We start from the raw sequence: 16,903 nt of genomic DNA, 5'->3' as shown, positions 1-16,903 counted from the left end.
CTTGAACTCTAAACTTGTTTGTAAAGTGTAGATGATTTCTTACAGAATCTACTAATACGTTCCTTATGCATACCCCTAGAAATATGTAGCACTCTAAATTAGATAATATTGTGTTGCCTTGCTCTTCAGTTCAAGGCATGTTTTCTTATGTTCCTTAACATGGAAAATTCCTATGCATTTTTAAGTTTGAACCAAAGTGTTCTTACATCTTGCATACATAAAACATTGCACATCTGTCATAACATTCTCACCTGTTACAAATAAAAAAAACAAGGAAATCTGAGGGTTTCATTTTCTGTGACATTTCTGCCTCTCTCAAAAGTTTGGACATGCAATATAATTTTTATAGTCATTTGCTCAGTCTGAAAATTTCATTCAAGTAAACCTCTCTAGATTTCCATCTTCTGAAAACTGGCTTTTTATTTAGGCTAATTTTAAACTAACTAACTTTCAGTCCCTGTTTTTCACTTGACATAAGGAACTTTAGGTAACACATGGGAAATACCACAGACTGTAACATCTCCCAGTCTCTCAGACAGGACACAATAATCAAAGAGAGCATTAGCATCAAGCAACATTTTCACAGACCATGAGTGGCTAAACCATCACATCTCTAAACATAGCTGACAGCTTGCCCTTAAAGAAGGATTAGAAATGCCTCCCAACAATAGGCCCAAGTCTATTACACTTCTTTTCTGCAGCTATATAAAGGGTGAGAGATTCCATATTCTGCTAGCTGTGCAGATCTTCTTAGCACATCTGAGATCGTCAAATCAGGGTATGAGACAAAGATCAGTCAGGGTAGGATCCTCAGTGTCATACTCCTGGTGTCATGTCATTAAGTGCTAGAGAAACCATTCTATAAATGTTCAAATTGTATCTGTGGAGAAAATTGAAGCAGCATCTCTTCTTCAAATCTACTTTTTGCTATCATAATACCTGCTTTAAAATTATATCCTTGCAGAAAGACCTTCCACATTTTAATAATTTCTTCCTTGGAAAAGCATCCACTAAACTTTCAACTCACATACACACATATTTAAACCACTAAAAATATAGTACAGTTGGAGAAGAAATTTAGCTAAAAAAATTTCTGTTGGGAAAAATCAGACCAAGAAAGTCTAACAAATACAAATACTATTCTGCAGTTATACCAAACTGACATTTTTACTGCTGTCCACTGAAATGTTTAACCAGCCCCAGATTATTACATTTGCCTTTTTATTAATCTTATCTACAATGTCATGTTCCCAGACTACTACAAACATTGCATGAAGTCTTGTCTTTATGGTAAATACGCACTGTCTGGTTACCTAGGTGCAGCATAAACTATTTTCTATGAACCAAAGACAAAATTAAATATCTGAAAATGAAAACCTTAGGGAAAAAAGAAAACTGACATTTGCTGCCAGAATATATTCTTTATAGTTAAGCATTCATACTTTCCTGTCAAATTTTCAAGCAATTATAGTAAACAATATTTAGTAATTTAATTTTAAATCTTATGCTAATTGTCAGTGACCTTTGAACCTTGGAAACAGTGCTATGGCAAATAAAATTATGGAATCTGATTTCCTATATGTTGTAAGCAATGAAACTGCTTTAATTGACACTGATGTATATTTGCAATAACTTTTGTGTAATCTAAAAATCAATGCCAATATTAGCTCCCTGCATACTGTTTTTATCAGACTGCTTATTTCTTTAGAATTGGAGATACGCAAAAGCAAATATTTTGCATAAATATACCTTTTAAATCCCAGTGTAGTTTTCATGCATGCCATTTATGTGAAAAGCTTGCATATCTTTCACTCATGTACACACAAATAAGGATAAATCCTGTCAGATCTAGGCTGCCTTCAGGAGATTTTGCTTCCAGCTGATTTTTGATTGATTGTCAAGCATGCTTCACCATGACTAAGTGGGATATCATTGTATTATCTGGTGTCAATGCTGCAGTGTATTGTAGATAGCTGAAACAGGGTTACAAAAGAAACTAAAAGTAAAATTATTCACTTTGATTGTGGCTTTTTTCCAATTTTTATAGGGCATTCTAGATTTTAAACCCTTCAGTCCTGTTGTGTATTCAAAGATATTCTTGGCAAATATTGCTAATATTTCTCTCCTATTTTATTTTTCTTTGTCTCTGTACTCTTTGTTTAAATGTCGCAAAGCAAAATACAAATACAAACATATAAAATGTATTTAAAACTTTATACCAAGAAAGGTATCTTTGTTCAGCATCAATAAAAACATTCTGCTATCTGGATATAAGTATTCATTAAGAATTCAGGTAAATTTCAGACTAGGCTTTGAAACAATCACAATAGCTGCTGTAGGGAGTGGAAGGAAGGTTGGCTTTGTGGTTTCAGCCCTCTAAACCAGCATGCTGGACTGAGTATTTTCCTATTGTCATAAAAACCACAACAACTTACAATTGTTCCCAAAAAGTAAAAATGCTAACAGTATATTTTGAAAGTATGGTGCTAATTATATAAGCTATATACTAAATAAAAATGAATTGAGGAACAATGAAGAGAATAACAACACTCAAAGGTCTTGCTCAGACACAGCACGGGGTCTGAGCCCTGATCTCACAGTGGTTAACCCTGCTGTGAATGCATAGACTTCATTAAGCTTCATCCTTTATATATTAAAAAAAATGAATATATAAATAGAAAGCAAATATTGCACAGATTTTACAGTGGAGGGAGGGGGGAGGGAGGAGGTGCAGAATCTGAATTGGGAAGCATCCAGCTACAGCTCCAGTCCTGTTTTCAAAGGCTGTTTATTCATATTGTACTCCTTAGCAAAGAATCTAATTTTCATCATAGTTGCAAAGCAGAAAAAATAGTGAAGCATTATCAAATATCTGGAAAATTTTGCTTCTCAAAGAAATAACATTTTCAACATGTAATTGAAACTCAGTGTGATGTAAATTAAGTCTTTATATTAGAAGCCTTAAACCATACAAGCCCCTTGTAATAATTTCAGCTGTAGCAGAGGACTCTCTTCTTTCCTGTGTCGTTTTCTAGCAGCATTAGTCAGATGTCAGGATGTACCTCATGTACCACGAGGATTCATACTCCAGAGAAGGAATCATTGCCACTCTTCTCACTCCAGGTTCCTTGCAGCAAACTGCATTTGGGAAGAAAGAAAAATAGGGGGAAAAAAAACCCAGACAGCTTCAAAACATTAATTTTTTTAGCTTGCAGAAAGATGCACATTTTTGTGAACAGTGAAATAATCCATTTTAAAAATAAATCAATTAAAAGAAAATTTCCATAAGCCAGATTTTGTAAACATCACAGAGTCCCAGCACACGCACTGTATCTGTAGTTATATTTTACTTAGAAAACAAACCATCGACCTGTAATTTGCTTCTGATGTAGCCCAAAAGCACGTTATTATATTAAACCTTATTTATGTCTGTAAGACCCTCTTACCTACAGCTATTTCAAGTGTAGTGAAATAATGTAACACTAATCACTAAGACTTTTATTCCATAATAGATGTTTTTCTCACTAAATCAATTCAAAGGCTAATTGGGGTGGAAGGTGACTATCTCTAGTGGTTATAAACACATTTGCATTGCTATCAATCTTTTACCCGGCTGATGTTTAACGAGGCTGAACCGAGCTCAGCGCGGTGCCGCCTGTGCCAAGGCGTAGTCAATGCTGCCATCCAGTGGCACCGCCAGCGCGGGAGGACAGCCACCAAGGGCTCCTCCAGGTGGATGACCGCCGTAAAGGATTCCTGCGCTCGGCTCCACCTTTGTCCCGAGGGGCCGAGCGTCCCAGCAGCTCAGCAAGCCTGAAGGCAGCTCTGCCCGAGCTCCCTCAGCTCTGCTGGGCTCCCGGAGCTCGACACAGCTACTGCAGCCGGAGAGGCGTAACAGAGCAGCAGACACCCCACAATGTAAAACAGACAAGCCTACCCCCAGAAAAGATTATTGATTCCTCCAGTGTGTTGTGGACCAAAGCCTATGTCTACCATATATTCTGAGTCAGTCAAAACACCTATAAATACCTTCCTGCCCAGCAAGAAGTCTCTTGTCACTTTTTAAATTATGCTTCCTCTCACACACAATTTTAAAAAATTAAAAAAAAAAAAAAAAGAAAAAGTGTACTTTAATTTTATCAGGCATATAATTTAAGGTATTACTTAAATTCTTCAAGTTTCAGGTGTCAGAGAATTATAGAAGCCAGTTTGCTTTATAAAAAGATCAACCCTGAACATGTCTGAAACAGGTGATATGATTTTTCTTAGAGAAACTTAAACAAACATTTTTGGGATGAAGAATGTTTAAAAAAACAACATTCTTTCAGCATTTGCCTAATGAGAAATACGGAGAAGTGTGACAGAAAGCATCTGGTTTTCTACCAGCGAAGTTATTGGAGCTGTTTTATTTACTTTGTTTGTCTGAAATAGTGAGATCATCCAAGTCAGCTCAGCAGTTCTTTTCTCTGTGCATCATTTCTGTGTGGATACCTTGCAATGAAGTGTATATCCCCCTTCAAGACAGGAGGCTCTAAATCAAGTATTTTGCATTTTACCCATCATTAGCCAGATTGCTACAAGCATTATCTACAGAAGCATCATACATAGTCAACAGCAAACATACAATAATAAGCAAGCAGCCAATACAATATTTATGAAGCTACATTATTACTAGATGCTCTCTAGAGTTTTACAGCCAGAAACTTGAAGTAGCCAGTTGCTCTCTGATAGCAGACTGCATTAAGTGAAGCCAGATTTTATGATTGCAGAATTTTGCTTTCATGTGCACAATGTTGTAGTAAACATTTTATAAAATGCAAGTTATGATATTAAGGCAGTGGGCAAAAACATGTATTCTGTCTGTTATTACTGAGATTTTGTACGTATAGTGTCAGAAGACAGTATTTCCTCTGAAATATTAATGCTGCAGCATGCTACTTTACACTGCAAGTAAAGATAAGACAAGCCTTTGTGTCAATGAGCACAGAGGCTAAAATGAGTACAAAAATAGAAGTGGAAGCCCAAGGGAAAACAGCATCAGAAAATGAACAAAATAAAATCAGAATTAACTACAAACACATATGCATAAGGGTAGTTAATTGCACTTTCTCTAGCTACAATGAGAATTTACATTGCTGTTTAAAAGGAATTAGAGGGCACATTTGTTAGATGATAAAAAATATTTTCAAAGTTTTCTCAAGACTTAAATCAAGAATACACATTGTAAAAATAAAAAGGTCCAGAATAAAAGTTCACTTTTGAAAGCCTGTGGCTAAACAGTGAGTGCACATTACAAAGAAGATCAAACTCTCTACAAATGTGGTGTATATTTTTTTAATGCGTTCAGAGATCACAACTGATGTCACACTGATATTTTTAATTTCTGCCTTGAGGACTTTTAAACAGAGATGCATATAATTAGAAAGCAACTGAACAGACTACATTTTCTCATTTATTAGCTGCTCAGAAATCAAGACCTTCACTGATTACTGAAAGTTCCAAAATATAACAGTTTGAGACAAATCTATACATGGTGTAAGCAGAAATGAAAAATTAGAAACTATGTGCAGACAAAATATGCCAGGTATCAAAACAAGAATTCTAATTCGGAATGGATAGCAATTTTCCATTTCAGATTATTTTCCTTGACATTGTGAAATATTGAAACACATTCTGAACAGCAATTACAACTACCAACAACCACTACCAAAAGACACACATAAACCAAAAAACCACACAAACAATGACAAAAAAGCCACAAAGCCTAGAACATAAAATAATCATTAAAAACTCTTCAGAACTATATATCATGAAAAGTTAATGTGTCAGGGCAATCAAGACTGCAGTCAAAAACCTGCCAGTTGGAATAATATTGTACCTGTTTCTGAATTTCCTTACCATTGCTATGCCACAACAATAGAGGGGACATATGTGAAATTAGACCCTTTGACTATGACCAGATAAAGCTATTCAGTAACAGTCTAAGCTAAGCTTCAAAAAATTCTAGTAACATCAGCACAATGACAAGCAGAGAGAGGCTTTACAGCCAACAAAAATATCAAATTAAAGGGCAGCATTTTATGAACTTGCATTTCTGATTATCAGTTTCTCAAGTTCTGCAATTATTGCACAGAATTATCACTTATTTCCTACATTTATTTCTGTATCACTCATTTCCTACACGTTCTAATGCACATTTTCAAAAATGTGAAAAAAATGTAAAAAACCCAGACAAACAGATCAAAAAATCACAATAAAACAAACAAACAAACAAAAATGCCAAAACCCCATCCCCTAACATAAAAAAAATCCCAAACAAAATTAAAAACTCCAACAAACTAAAACTAAGTTTTGGATAAGCTCTTTTGGATAAGCTCTGTATGAGAGTTTACATGTTGAACTCATGCAGAAAGATTAACAGCAAGACTTTCCATTCATCTAGTGTCTAAAAGAGGCACTTGCCAATTCACAAAGCAATCAGGCAACTTAATTAAAGAAAAAATAAAATTCAGTAAGGTCATTAAACTGATAAGTACTGCTTATGACTGAGAACATTCCTGAACTATTTAATATTGAGAGAGTTGATTACCTGGAGATATGCTAGTATAATATTCCCTTTTTTCACTCACTTTCTTAGGTATCTGATGATAAACACAGACAGCAATAGACTACTCTGCTCAATACACATTCAGTCTGCTGTTTCATGGCTGTTCTTCCAATGTGACTTTCAAAACTTTATCTGTTTTCACTCTTAGTATGAATTAAGCATATTTGGAAACACAAAATTAAAAAAAAAAAATCACAAAATTTCATTAGAAATGTTCTTGCAATCTCTTGCTATGCTAAGACTACTTGTGGTTTCTGTATTTCATTAAAAGCTTCACAGCTGTTGATCCAAACAACCTGGCATCTTCACATGACACATGGACAAGAAGTGATCTGCTGAGTTTCCATGCAAACTGATTTTGCACTTCAGCTCTGCAGTTTTATTCACAGGCTGTGACATCCCACTGCCACACTGCAATGACATTACTGTGCTTGCTGAAAAAAAAGGTGCAAACAAGCATGGTGTTACTGATGTCCACAAAAGAACATTTTACCTCTGCTAAAAGGATTTCCTTTCTGAATAGCGTGTGAGTATTCTAAAGTTTAAAACTGTGACAAATTACTATTTTTTTATTTTGTTTTGTTTTGATCTAACAGCAGCATTCATATTTTTTAAAAAGGTAGTTGCTTCTTGTATGGTAAGATCATCCACATGGAAGCAGATGTAGTTTTTCTGCTAAATCAAATCCTAATTTATATCACATTTATCCAGCAGAAGTGCACTCGTTTTGTCACACTGAAAAGTAAATTTTAAGGAATTTAAAGATTTTAGTTAGTTAGATTTTTGATTTTAGTTTAGTTAGTTAATGTTTAGTTAGCTGGGTTTATAATGAAGAATATAGAAATTGAAAAATAGCTTTTAGGAACATAAGACAATTGTGGGCCTCCTCTGTTCTAAAACCAATTGAAGACAAGGAATGTGAGCTCTACCAAAGTTCATTTGTCATATTTGCATTGAACAGGTAGAAACAGAATAAGGAAGACTTAATTTACTTCTGCATTTTGGGACCCCTCCCCATGAAAGGGACCACTGACCCATTTCAAGGAACAAACTATGCATGCTTAATAGCTTTTGAAATGATTAGCATATGAAGTGAGGAATGGGATGTACCAAAATGATGAATATGTATTTGTATTTTGGGTAGTCAATACTTTTATGGATAAAAGGACTCTAATCATCTGAAAGGTGCAGTGTGTATTTGGGAGCTATCCCGCACACTGCCCAATGTCAAATAAACATATACTTTCTAACCTTAAACTGTTAGAGATTTTTTGTCCATCACAGTTGGATATCGGTACTAGATCAATATCCATATTTTTTTAATAAATCAATACTACGTTATTATCTATTGAAACATAATTGTAAACTTTTCAGTACAACAGATTTCCTTAAAAGGGTCTCATAGGCAGGTTTGATCTTTCTATTATAAATTTCATTTAATTGTAAGCTCTTACATTTATATTACTGCTTAACATGCACTCTCACTGAAATGTGAGCTGACAATTCATATCTGTATTTATTCATGGTAAGCTTTCTGCTTCACAACTACTGAAAGTGTAGTATATTCATTGTAGAAATAATACTTCCTGTTATTTCCAACAACGAAGGTCACACCAAGCTTCACATGAAAGGAAATGTAATGTGTCATGTTTTCCAGTTGAGGCACACCTTTTAAATTCATTGTTATAATCATCTCTAATAGAGCATTTCTGTAAATTTATTTTTTCCCCTAACTCCATTTTCTCTCTTTTTAGTCAGAAAAATTGTTTATGTATATCACCCAAATAGGGGAAAAATTAACAAACACAGATGCAAAACTTACAAATAAAGCAGCGCAAACCACTGAGGCTTAGGCCTGTCTATGGCTGAGTTTCATTCATGTATTCTTATCTCATTAGCAAAATCTTACATTTTCAGGGTATGCAAAGAAAGGATTCCAAAGAGATTCATAAGCTGTTGAGCTTTGTGTTCATATTAAACCAGATCAATAACTGCATAGCTCTAGTTCCATGATGAAAGATGTGGTCAATTTTTAATTCAGTTTTCTCTGCACACTAGTACCTCAGTTTGTAGCTTGTCATCAGCACACACCAACCATAGCTACTCTGCTAATTTCTGAATTACACACTCGTACATTACACTTCCAAAGATATTGAAGGCTCAGAACAATAGATATTGCTGTCATGGAAAGACGGCTTCTGAGAATTTGAGTGCGTTTTTCTGGTTAAAAACATTGGTTTTTCTTTCTGGATTTTGAATTATGGAGATATCATTTGTGCTCTGTCAGTATTTTCAAATGCTCTATCATATAAAAAATGATCTAATGTATAGTTTAAAACAATAATATCAACAATTTGTAAATAAAAATATTTATAGGCTAGTCCTTAAATAAAAAATGTACAATTTTTGTAGACTAGTTATATGAGAAATCTATTGAACATTATTAGAGTGTCTACATTTACAATACTTTAACACATTTAACACAAGATAAGTAGTTGGGCTGGGGTTTGTGTGCATATTGCTTGCTTGAGGTTCTTTTTTTAAGTTAAAAATTTTTGATACTAAATGGAGCATTTTCTGAAATGCTTATTCAATCCCTCATGATATCTCTCAATAAAGCATATTTTATTTGAAAATAATTATTTCCATTCCAAAGTACATATAAGAAGAAATTTCAAATGTTCACTTTAAGTGGCGACATCACAGCACAACTGAAATTACAGTATTTTAGCATCCATAGCAGGAAAACTTAAAAAAGACAAGAAATGCCAATCAAAAACTAATTCAGCTGCAATGTGAGTTTTGTGCCTGTACAAATGGTAAAAAATGTACTTTAAACCCCCATCCTTTCAATCTTCCCAGGCTCAGCTTCACTGCCACATTCTCTATCTCCTTCACTCTGCAGTGCAGGGGGACTGGGGACAGGGCGTGTGGTCAGTTCATCACATGTCTTTGCCATTTTTCCTCCAAAGGGGGAGGACTGATCACAATCCTCCTGTGACCCATTGCAGGAATCCCTTCCAAGGGAGACAGTCTTCCATGAACTTCTCCAACATGAACCCTCCCATAGGCTGCAGTTCTTCATGAACTCTCCACTGTGGGTCCTTCACAGGGTCACAAATTCTGCCAGAAAACCTTCTACAGCATGAGCTCCTCTCTTCATTAGGCCACAGGTCCTGCTCCAGTGCAAGCTTCCACAGGGTCAAAGCCTCCTTTGGACACCCACGACCTCCAGTGTGATTCTCCCCATACTGCAGGTGGATCTCAGCTCCACCATGGATTTCCATGGACGGCAGGGGAACATCCTGTCTCACCATGGTCTGCCCCAGGGGCTGCAGGGGATGGAATCTCTGCTCCAGCACTCAGAACAGCCCCTCCCCCTCCTTCTCCTCCGACCTTGGCATCTGCAGAGCTGTTTCTACCACATATTCTCACTTGTTCTTCCCTATTTACTCCCACACAAAAGCTTCTCCCCTGATCAATTTGTCATCTCAGACGCACTACCACCTTCACTGACTGGCCCAGCCTCAGCCATCAGTGGGTCTGTCCTGAAGCCAGCTGGCATTGACTCTGTGGACATGGAGGAAGCTTCTGGCAGCTTCTCACAGAAACCACCCCACAGCCCCCTGCTACTGAAACTTCACAATACAACCCAAATACAGCTGTAGTGTAATTTGGTTTTCAGCCTCCACCTTGAACTTTCAACAGGGAGAGATAACTTCCATCAGCAGGATACAGTCTCCTCATAATTTTCAGGGAAAAAAAATGTTCCATTTTCTTTTAAAAAGTTAATTCTTATGAAACTTCTAGGACTAATTCCCTGGATACTTCCAACTTCTGGGTAGATTTGCACAGCCACCAGTTACTTTGAGCAACAGCAGGGCTGCAGCCTGCTTGGTGGCAAGGAGAACAGGATAATCATCTGTTGCTGCCCCAGATACATCAGCAGATTTAACAACTTCTGTCCTTAAGGATGAGACAACAAAGCAAACAGAACACCTTTTGATGTTTAGCATCTACAAAGGGTTAAAATAATTTCCAGGCAGGAAAGAAAGAGCAGAAATATTTTCCCAAAACCTTCTTCCTCAGTATTTCGTATAGCAAGTCATGGTTGCCAAAATAACCTTATTAAAACAATTATATCAAGCAATCTTATGCAGTATTTCTCAGTGTCAGCCATAATTTTTGCACAGTTCTTGTACTACTTCCTGTTTCAATACAAAAAGGTAAAATCCTGTCCTAATTGCATCCTGTTGGCTTGGCCACCAACACTTTCTCAGCAGACAGACACTGCCCTTCCTTCCTAGGCTATTGAGCTGAACAGTACTGCAGGATACTGTTAGCAAAGTCCAGTTAACTGGCAATCTACATCACAAACTGACTTAAAATTATTCTGGCACAACAAATTCACCTTAATAAGCCTTGCTTGGCATCGAAGAAGCGGATGAAGAGGGGAGGAAATTTTCAGAGATTAAATTCTTCCTCTTTTCCCTTTCTTCTTAAGGGTGTTCACTACTTAACAGAAACCCAGCACAATCTTTTGGTCAGCCTCAGCTTTAGGTTTCAAATGCCCATTAAACCTCTTCAAGACCCACATTGGTCTTTCACCAGCATAAGGCTCACTTCTCCTGTCCTGGTGTCTCCAAAGGCTGGTACCTTGTACTGCTTTTGCGGATTTTAGTTACTCTTCTCCTGTGACCCTGCTTTCAAGAGAGATGATCCACACCTGAGAGGTGCAAGCGAATCTGTCAGAAGAGACCAACAGCTGCATTTTTTTGCAGGCTTGGCTTTGAAGAAAAACTGCCTCCAGAGAAGCCCAGAAGCTGGGTGGGGCAGCTGCTGCCAACATGCCCCCTCCGTTTTACCCGCACAGTGCAGCCAGGCCCAACTGGACCTCCAGCAGGCTGCTTCTGCTATCTTTGTTCCTTCACCAAGTCATAGCACACCTTCCCAAAAACAGCTGGACACCTTGCACACAATAACTTTATGCCATTATGATCCAAATAGTGAGGGACAATTCTGTCCTAATTAAGGTGCTAATGAGACCATATGCCAAAGTCAGTAATAAGGATTTTTTTTTTACTGTATATTTTTTAAGAGAGATCAAGCAGAAAATAGTCACAAGCCATGGTTCCAGCAGTGTCCCACTGGTGCTTATTCACCCTGGGCCTCTCAGTGGAGGGCATCTTGGAGTCATTCTTCTGGGGAACCATCTTTATACACTCCAAGTTCCAGGTGTCCACAGGTTGGTCGCTGGTATTCCTGTACCTTGGGGTGGCATGTGTATGAGCAGTTGCCTTCTTTCCCACAGTTTGCCAAAGTGTGATTTGTCTGGATGCATTAACTAGGTTTTTAACTAGGTTGAGTTAACCAAATCTAACCTCCATCAGGCTTGAAATTAGCATCTTCCTATTGTAAATTTCTCTTGCCTGTGCTTTTCTCAAGTTCCTGCTTGGGTGATCCATCTTATAGGAAATTCCTTCTGCAGCTTTGACTGTTTTGAGAAGGGCAACTGTGGCCTTTAGGTCCTCAAATCCAGCTGTTATCACACACAGGAGCTCTGCAGGCATCTGGGGCTACATCCCTTTGGGCACCCACAGTTTTACATGGTTGTCCACTCTGGTAAGATGTTCCTCTCTGACAGTTCAAGCAAAAGGGTGGGATTCCAGCACTCATTTAGTGTCCCAGTAGGTGCCTAGCCAGCATGTGGAAATAAATGACCCAAATAACAAACTCTTTCCAGTTATCATTTTATGGCTGAATCACAGAGCTTGGATTTAATCTGAGAGTTTTCCAAGTCTGTGTAAAGTTCTATTGAATCAAACAAAACTGCGAGCATGAGTTCAACTAAGGTTGAAAGGTGGAAACAAACTTCCTTACCAAAACCCAGCGAAAAATACCTTTAGTGTTAGAAACACTGATCAAGAGCTGTGGACACCATTTGTACTGAGCCAGGTGCTGAAAATTAGCCAGGTGCTGAAAAAATGTGGTTTTCTGCAGAGGACTGATTGTGCCATCCTACAGTTTTCTCAGCCCTGGGCTCAAACGTGGGGTGCACAAACCCCAGGAATGAGCAAGAATATCCACTGTGCTGTGGGGAGGAATCAGCAGAACTTGCATTTACATTTATTTTATAGCAAAAACAAATAGACAAGCAAACAAAAATCCCACTTAAGAAACAAATACAGCTTTACCAACATTTAACACACAAATTGACACGTGTTTCCACTCACCTCATGTATCAGAACATCCCAGGCCACACACAGTACCAAGATCTCCTCAGTGAAGAGAAGGTATCAACAGCACAGAGAGTTTCAAAGAGTGCCCTCCCTCATTTGCTCACTTTCACTGTATTGCCATAGAGTGCAGTTCATATGGACCCACCCAAGGACATTTACAGCATCTGTGCTCACCTTTGAAGTAAACTACCCTTCCAAAACCAACAGAGAGCTCACAGCTTCCTGCAAAGAAACTGCAGGTGTAAGACAATCCTGATGCCCCAAACAAGCAAAAACATGGCAGAGGAGACAAGTTTCCTGTTCATCATAGCAGAAACCTTTTTAATAAATAATGCACTAAGTGCATTATTGCACAAATGCAATATTAGTCCACAAAATTATTGCACAAATGATGTTTAACGGGTGTCAGAATTGACAGATACTTAGAATCTCTGTACTGGTCATTGACAGAGAGGGCTCATTTCACCTGCAACATGTGAGTATTCCTAAGACTAGAAAAGTTTACCTTGTCTTTTCCAGAAAGGGTAGTTTTCTGTAACTATTTAATAAAATGGTATAGCACAATTTGATTATAGAATACAATTTATTCATTTAAGAAACTAAATCTAGAAATATATTCATTTATCCTCCATGTAAGAAACTCTTCACATTTAGTTTTATCTCAGCAAATTTAGATTGTTACATCCAGCTGTGATTTTAGTCCATGCAGGAAGGTTTACCAATCAAATTGGCATAATTTATATATACTTACTACCTGCCAAATTCTTGGGAGATCTAAAGAACTTTGTCTTCAGTCCCGCTTGTTCATGGAAAGAGGGCATTAATATGGAAAAAAACCCCTAGCAGGGATCCTCAGGACAACCTTATATGGCAGAATGCAGACCACATACATTCTCAGTGGATGAAAACAGATTTCCTCTCAAAAATTAATTCAAATTGAAGCAGACACCAAAGTTCAGAACCTATGTATCCACAAAACCAAAAAAAGAGGGATTACTATTGAATTTCAAGATTTATATCTCTGAAGCAGTAAAGAACTCCTGCTATTTTGTTTAGGTGTATCACAACAAACTCGTTAGCCAATGCAAGAAATGAAAAATAGAGAAAATACTAAACTAATGTGTGATGAATTTAAGACTCATTTAGAAACCCATGCCCCAGCTGTCAAAATAAGTGGGGGTTTACATAGTCACCCACAGACAACTGCCTCAAAAACCAAATAAATATTTTGCAGCTATGCTGTCTCAAACTGAACCACAGAAAGGTAACTGGTCAGCTATGGCTCTTCATGTCCAAGCAATGGCCAGTCAATGCCAGCACACTGTGCACTTCAAATACAGTATAATAGTGCATTCCTACCATTCATACAGAATGCTGTTTCAAAAGCCCTTAAGGATCATCGAACCCAAGTGCTTTCAGCACTGCCAAGCCCACCACTAAACCAGGTACTGAAAAACCACATCTACATGTTTTATTAACCTCCGGGGATGGCGACTCTACCATTCCCTGGGCAGCCTGTTACAATGCTTGAGAACCCCTTTAAAGAAGAAATCTTTCCCCAATATCCAATCTAAATTTCTCCTGCAGCCGTATTAGGCCATTTCTTCTTGTCCTGTCATTTGTTTCTTTGGAGAAGACATTGATCCCCACATGGCTACACCCTCAAAGTCCCCCCTGAGCCTTGTTTTCCAGGTTAAACTCCACCAGCTGCCTCAGCCACTCTGCACAAGACTTGTACTCCAGACCCTTCCCCAGCTCTGCTGCCCTTCTCTGGACTGCCTCCAGCACTTCGATGTCTTTTCTATTCTGGGAACACAGGACTTGAGGTATGGTCTCACCAGCACCCTGTATAGTGGGACTATCCTGCTGGGATTATCCCTGCTCCTACTGGCCACACCGTTTTTGATACAGTCCAGGATGCCTTCTTCAGGGTACAGCTGGCTTCTGTTTAGCTGCTGTCAACCAGCACCCTTAGGTTCTTTTCTGCTGAGCACCTTTCCAGCCACTCTTTCCCCAGCATGTAGTTCTGCCTGGGATTATTGTAATGACAGGACTCAGCACTCAGCCTTGAGGTTTCATTCAACTAATTTCAGCCCACTGATCCAGCCTGTCTAGTCTCTGCAGGACCTTCCTGCTCTCCAGCAGATCTACATTCCTGCGCAATGTAGTGTCATCTGTAAACTTACTGAGGCTACACACAATGCCCTGGTCCAGATCACAGGTAAGACCAGCTGCCAACTGAATGTAACTCCATGCTCCACACTCTGGGCTCAACCACACAGCCAGTTTTTTTACCCAGTGAGGAGTGCACAATTCCAAACCATGAGTGGCAAATTTCTCCAGCAGAATGCTAGGGGAAATCATATCAAAGGCACTACAGCCCAGGCAGATAACATCCAGTCTTTCCCTCATCCACTAAGATCACCTTGCCAAAAAAGGAGACCATGTGGGTTTAGCAGGACTTGCCTTTTGTAAACTTCTGTTGGCTGGGCCCAATCCCCTACTCATCCTGTATGTGATTGCCATGTGATGGCAATCAAAATTATTTGCTCCATGATCTTCCCCAACACTGAGGTCAAGCTGACAGACCTGTTGGTTCCCTGGATCTTCTTCTTCTTGCAGATGACTATCATGTTTACTTGTATTGTGACTGGCTGGGATGGGTTCTTTTCCTCACAGCAGCCCTCACTTTCTGTGCTGTGTGTCAGTAGCTGCTGTGTTGCTGGTAACAGCATAGTGTTTTGGCTACCTCTGAGCAGCTCTGGCCCAGCATCAGCACTGTCCCCCCAAGATTCTGCACCTCTACCACCTGCAGGCTGGGGCTGGGCAAACCAGGGGAGGGGACATGAACAAGACAACTGACCCAAACTGACCAAATGAATATTCCATACTATACAAAGTCTGCTCTGATATAAAGCTGAAAGGCCACGGTTTATCTTCCAAAAGTCCAAGATGGCAGTCATGATGATCTGCCTCACTTCTCTGAAAACAAAAAACTCTATCATTTTGTGATCTCTGTGCCCAAGACAGCCTTCAACCACCACATCACTCAGCGGCCTTTCTCTGTACACAAGTCCACTGGATGCCTGGACCCAAACACCCAGACAAACAAAAAAATAAACAAACCAGACCAAACAAAGCAAGAAGCCTGCTCTTCCATAATCCTGGGTAGTAGCTCTGCTCATATTTTTTTTCATAGTGCAAGTTATCTTGAACTTAATATCTGCATAATCAATTGTGACCAAAACAGCTACAAATCTTCACTTCACCCATCAGACTATCTTTAGATGCAAACAACAAACCTAGGAGTGGACCTTTATCAAAAGCAACCTTCTATGTACTTTAGGATTTTGACAAACTTTTGGAGTGCACCCATGCAAACTTTCTGAAGGACAGCAAGGACAATTTAAACATCCTACAATTGGCCCAGGGCAACCACCACTCTAAGTACAGCCTGGTGGATGAAGAGTTTTAGACCAGAGAAGGACTTGGGGATACTGATAAATGAAAAATTAGACATAACACAGCAATGTGCACTCAGCCAGAAAGTCAGCTGTGTCCTAGACTACATCCAAAGCAGCATGGGCAGGAAGGGTGAGTGAGGGGATTCTGCCCCTCTGCTCTGCTCTAGTGAGATCCTACTGCAGTGCTATGTCCAGCTCTGGGGTCCCCAGCATGAGAAACACTTGCAATCTGTTAGAGAAGGCCCAGAGAAGGCAACAAAAATCATGAGAGGATGAGAACATCCCTCCTATAAGGAAAGGCTGAATATTAGGTTTTTCCAGCCTGGAGAAAATATTATTCTGGCAATACCTAACCGTGGGCTTTCAATACTTGCAACATGGAGACTTTTTACCAAGGCCTGTGACAGAACAAGAACTTAAACTCAGAGAGGGTAGACTTAGACTGGATGGAAGACCTTTTTTTCCATGGAGGTGGTCAGACAGGCAACTGGAGCAAGTAGCCTGAAGAAGCTGTGGATACTCAATCCTTGGAAATACTCAAAGTCAGGTTGGATGGGATTCTGAGCAACCTGATCCAGTGAAACATTTCCACA

At 38.8% G+C, this 16,903-nt stretch overlaps 1 protein-coding gene across 6 annotated transcripts in view; it reads right to left on the bottom strand.

The window, feature by feature from the left end:
- Positions 1-16,903, bottom strand: part of CSNK1G3 (casein kinase 1 gamma 3) — a 228,019-nt gene that overhangs the window by 124,032 nt on the left and 87,084 nt on the right. For 4 of the 6 annotated variants that reach the window (XR_014951366.1, XR_014951367.1, XR_014951368.1 and 1 more), the window contains exon 15: positions 3,063-3,138. Coding sequence is in view for 1 of the 6 variants with exons in the window: in XM_085566822.1 (XP_085422948.1) it covers positions 3,081-3,138 (58 nt within the window). In the remaining 5 variants the exon portion in view is untranslated. Of the gene's footprint in view, positions 1-3,062; positions 3,139-16,903 lie in introns of those variants that run through there. The other 2 variants (XM_085566820.1, XM_085566819.1) reach the window with 1 other exon arrangement.

Source organism: Lonchura striata, chromosome Z, assembly GCF_050655825.1.
Source record: "Lonchura striata isolate lonStrDom1 chromosome Z, ASM5065582v1, whole genome shotgun sequence".
Taxonomy (NCBI): domain Eukaryota; kingdom Metazoa; phylum Chordata; class Aves; order Passeriformes; family Estrildidae; genus Lonchura; species Lonchura striata.
Note: the sequence above shows the minus strand (reverse complement) of the source record. Positions and strands in the feature narration are given on the sequence as shown.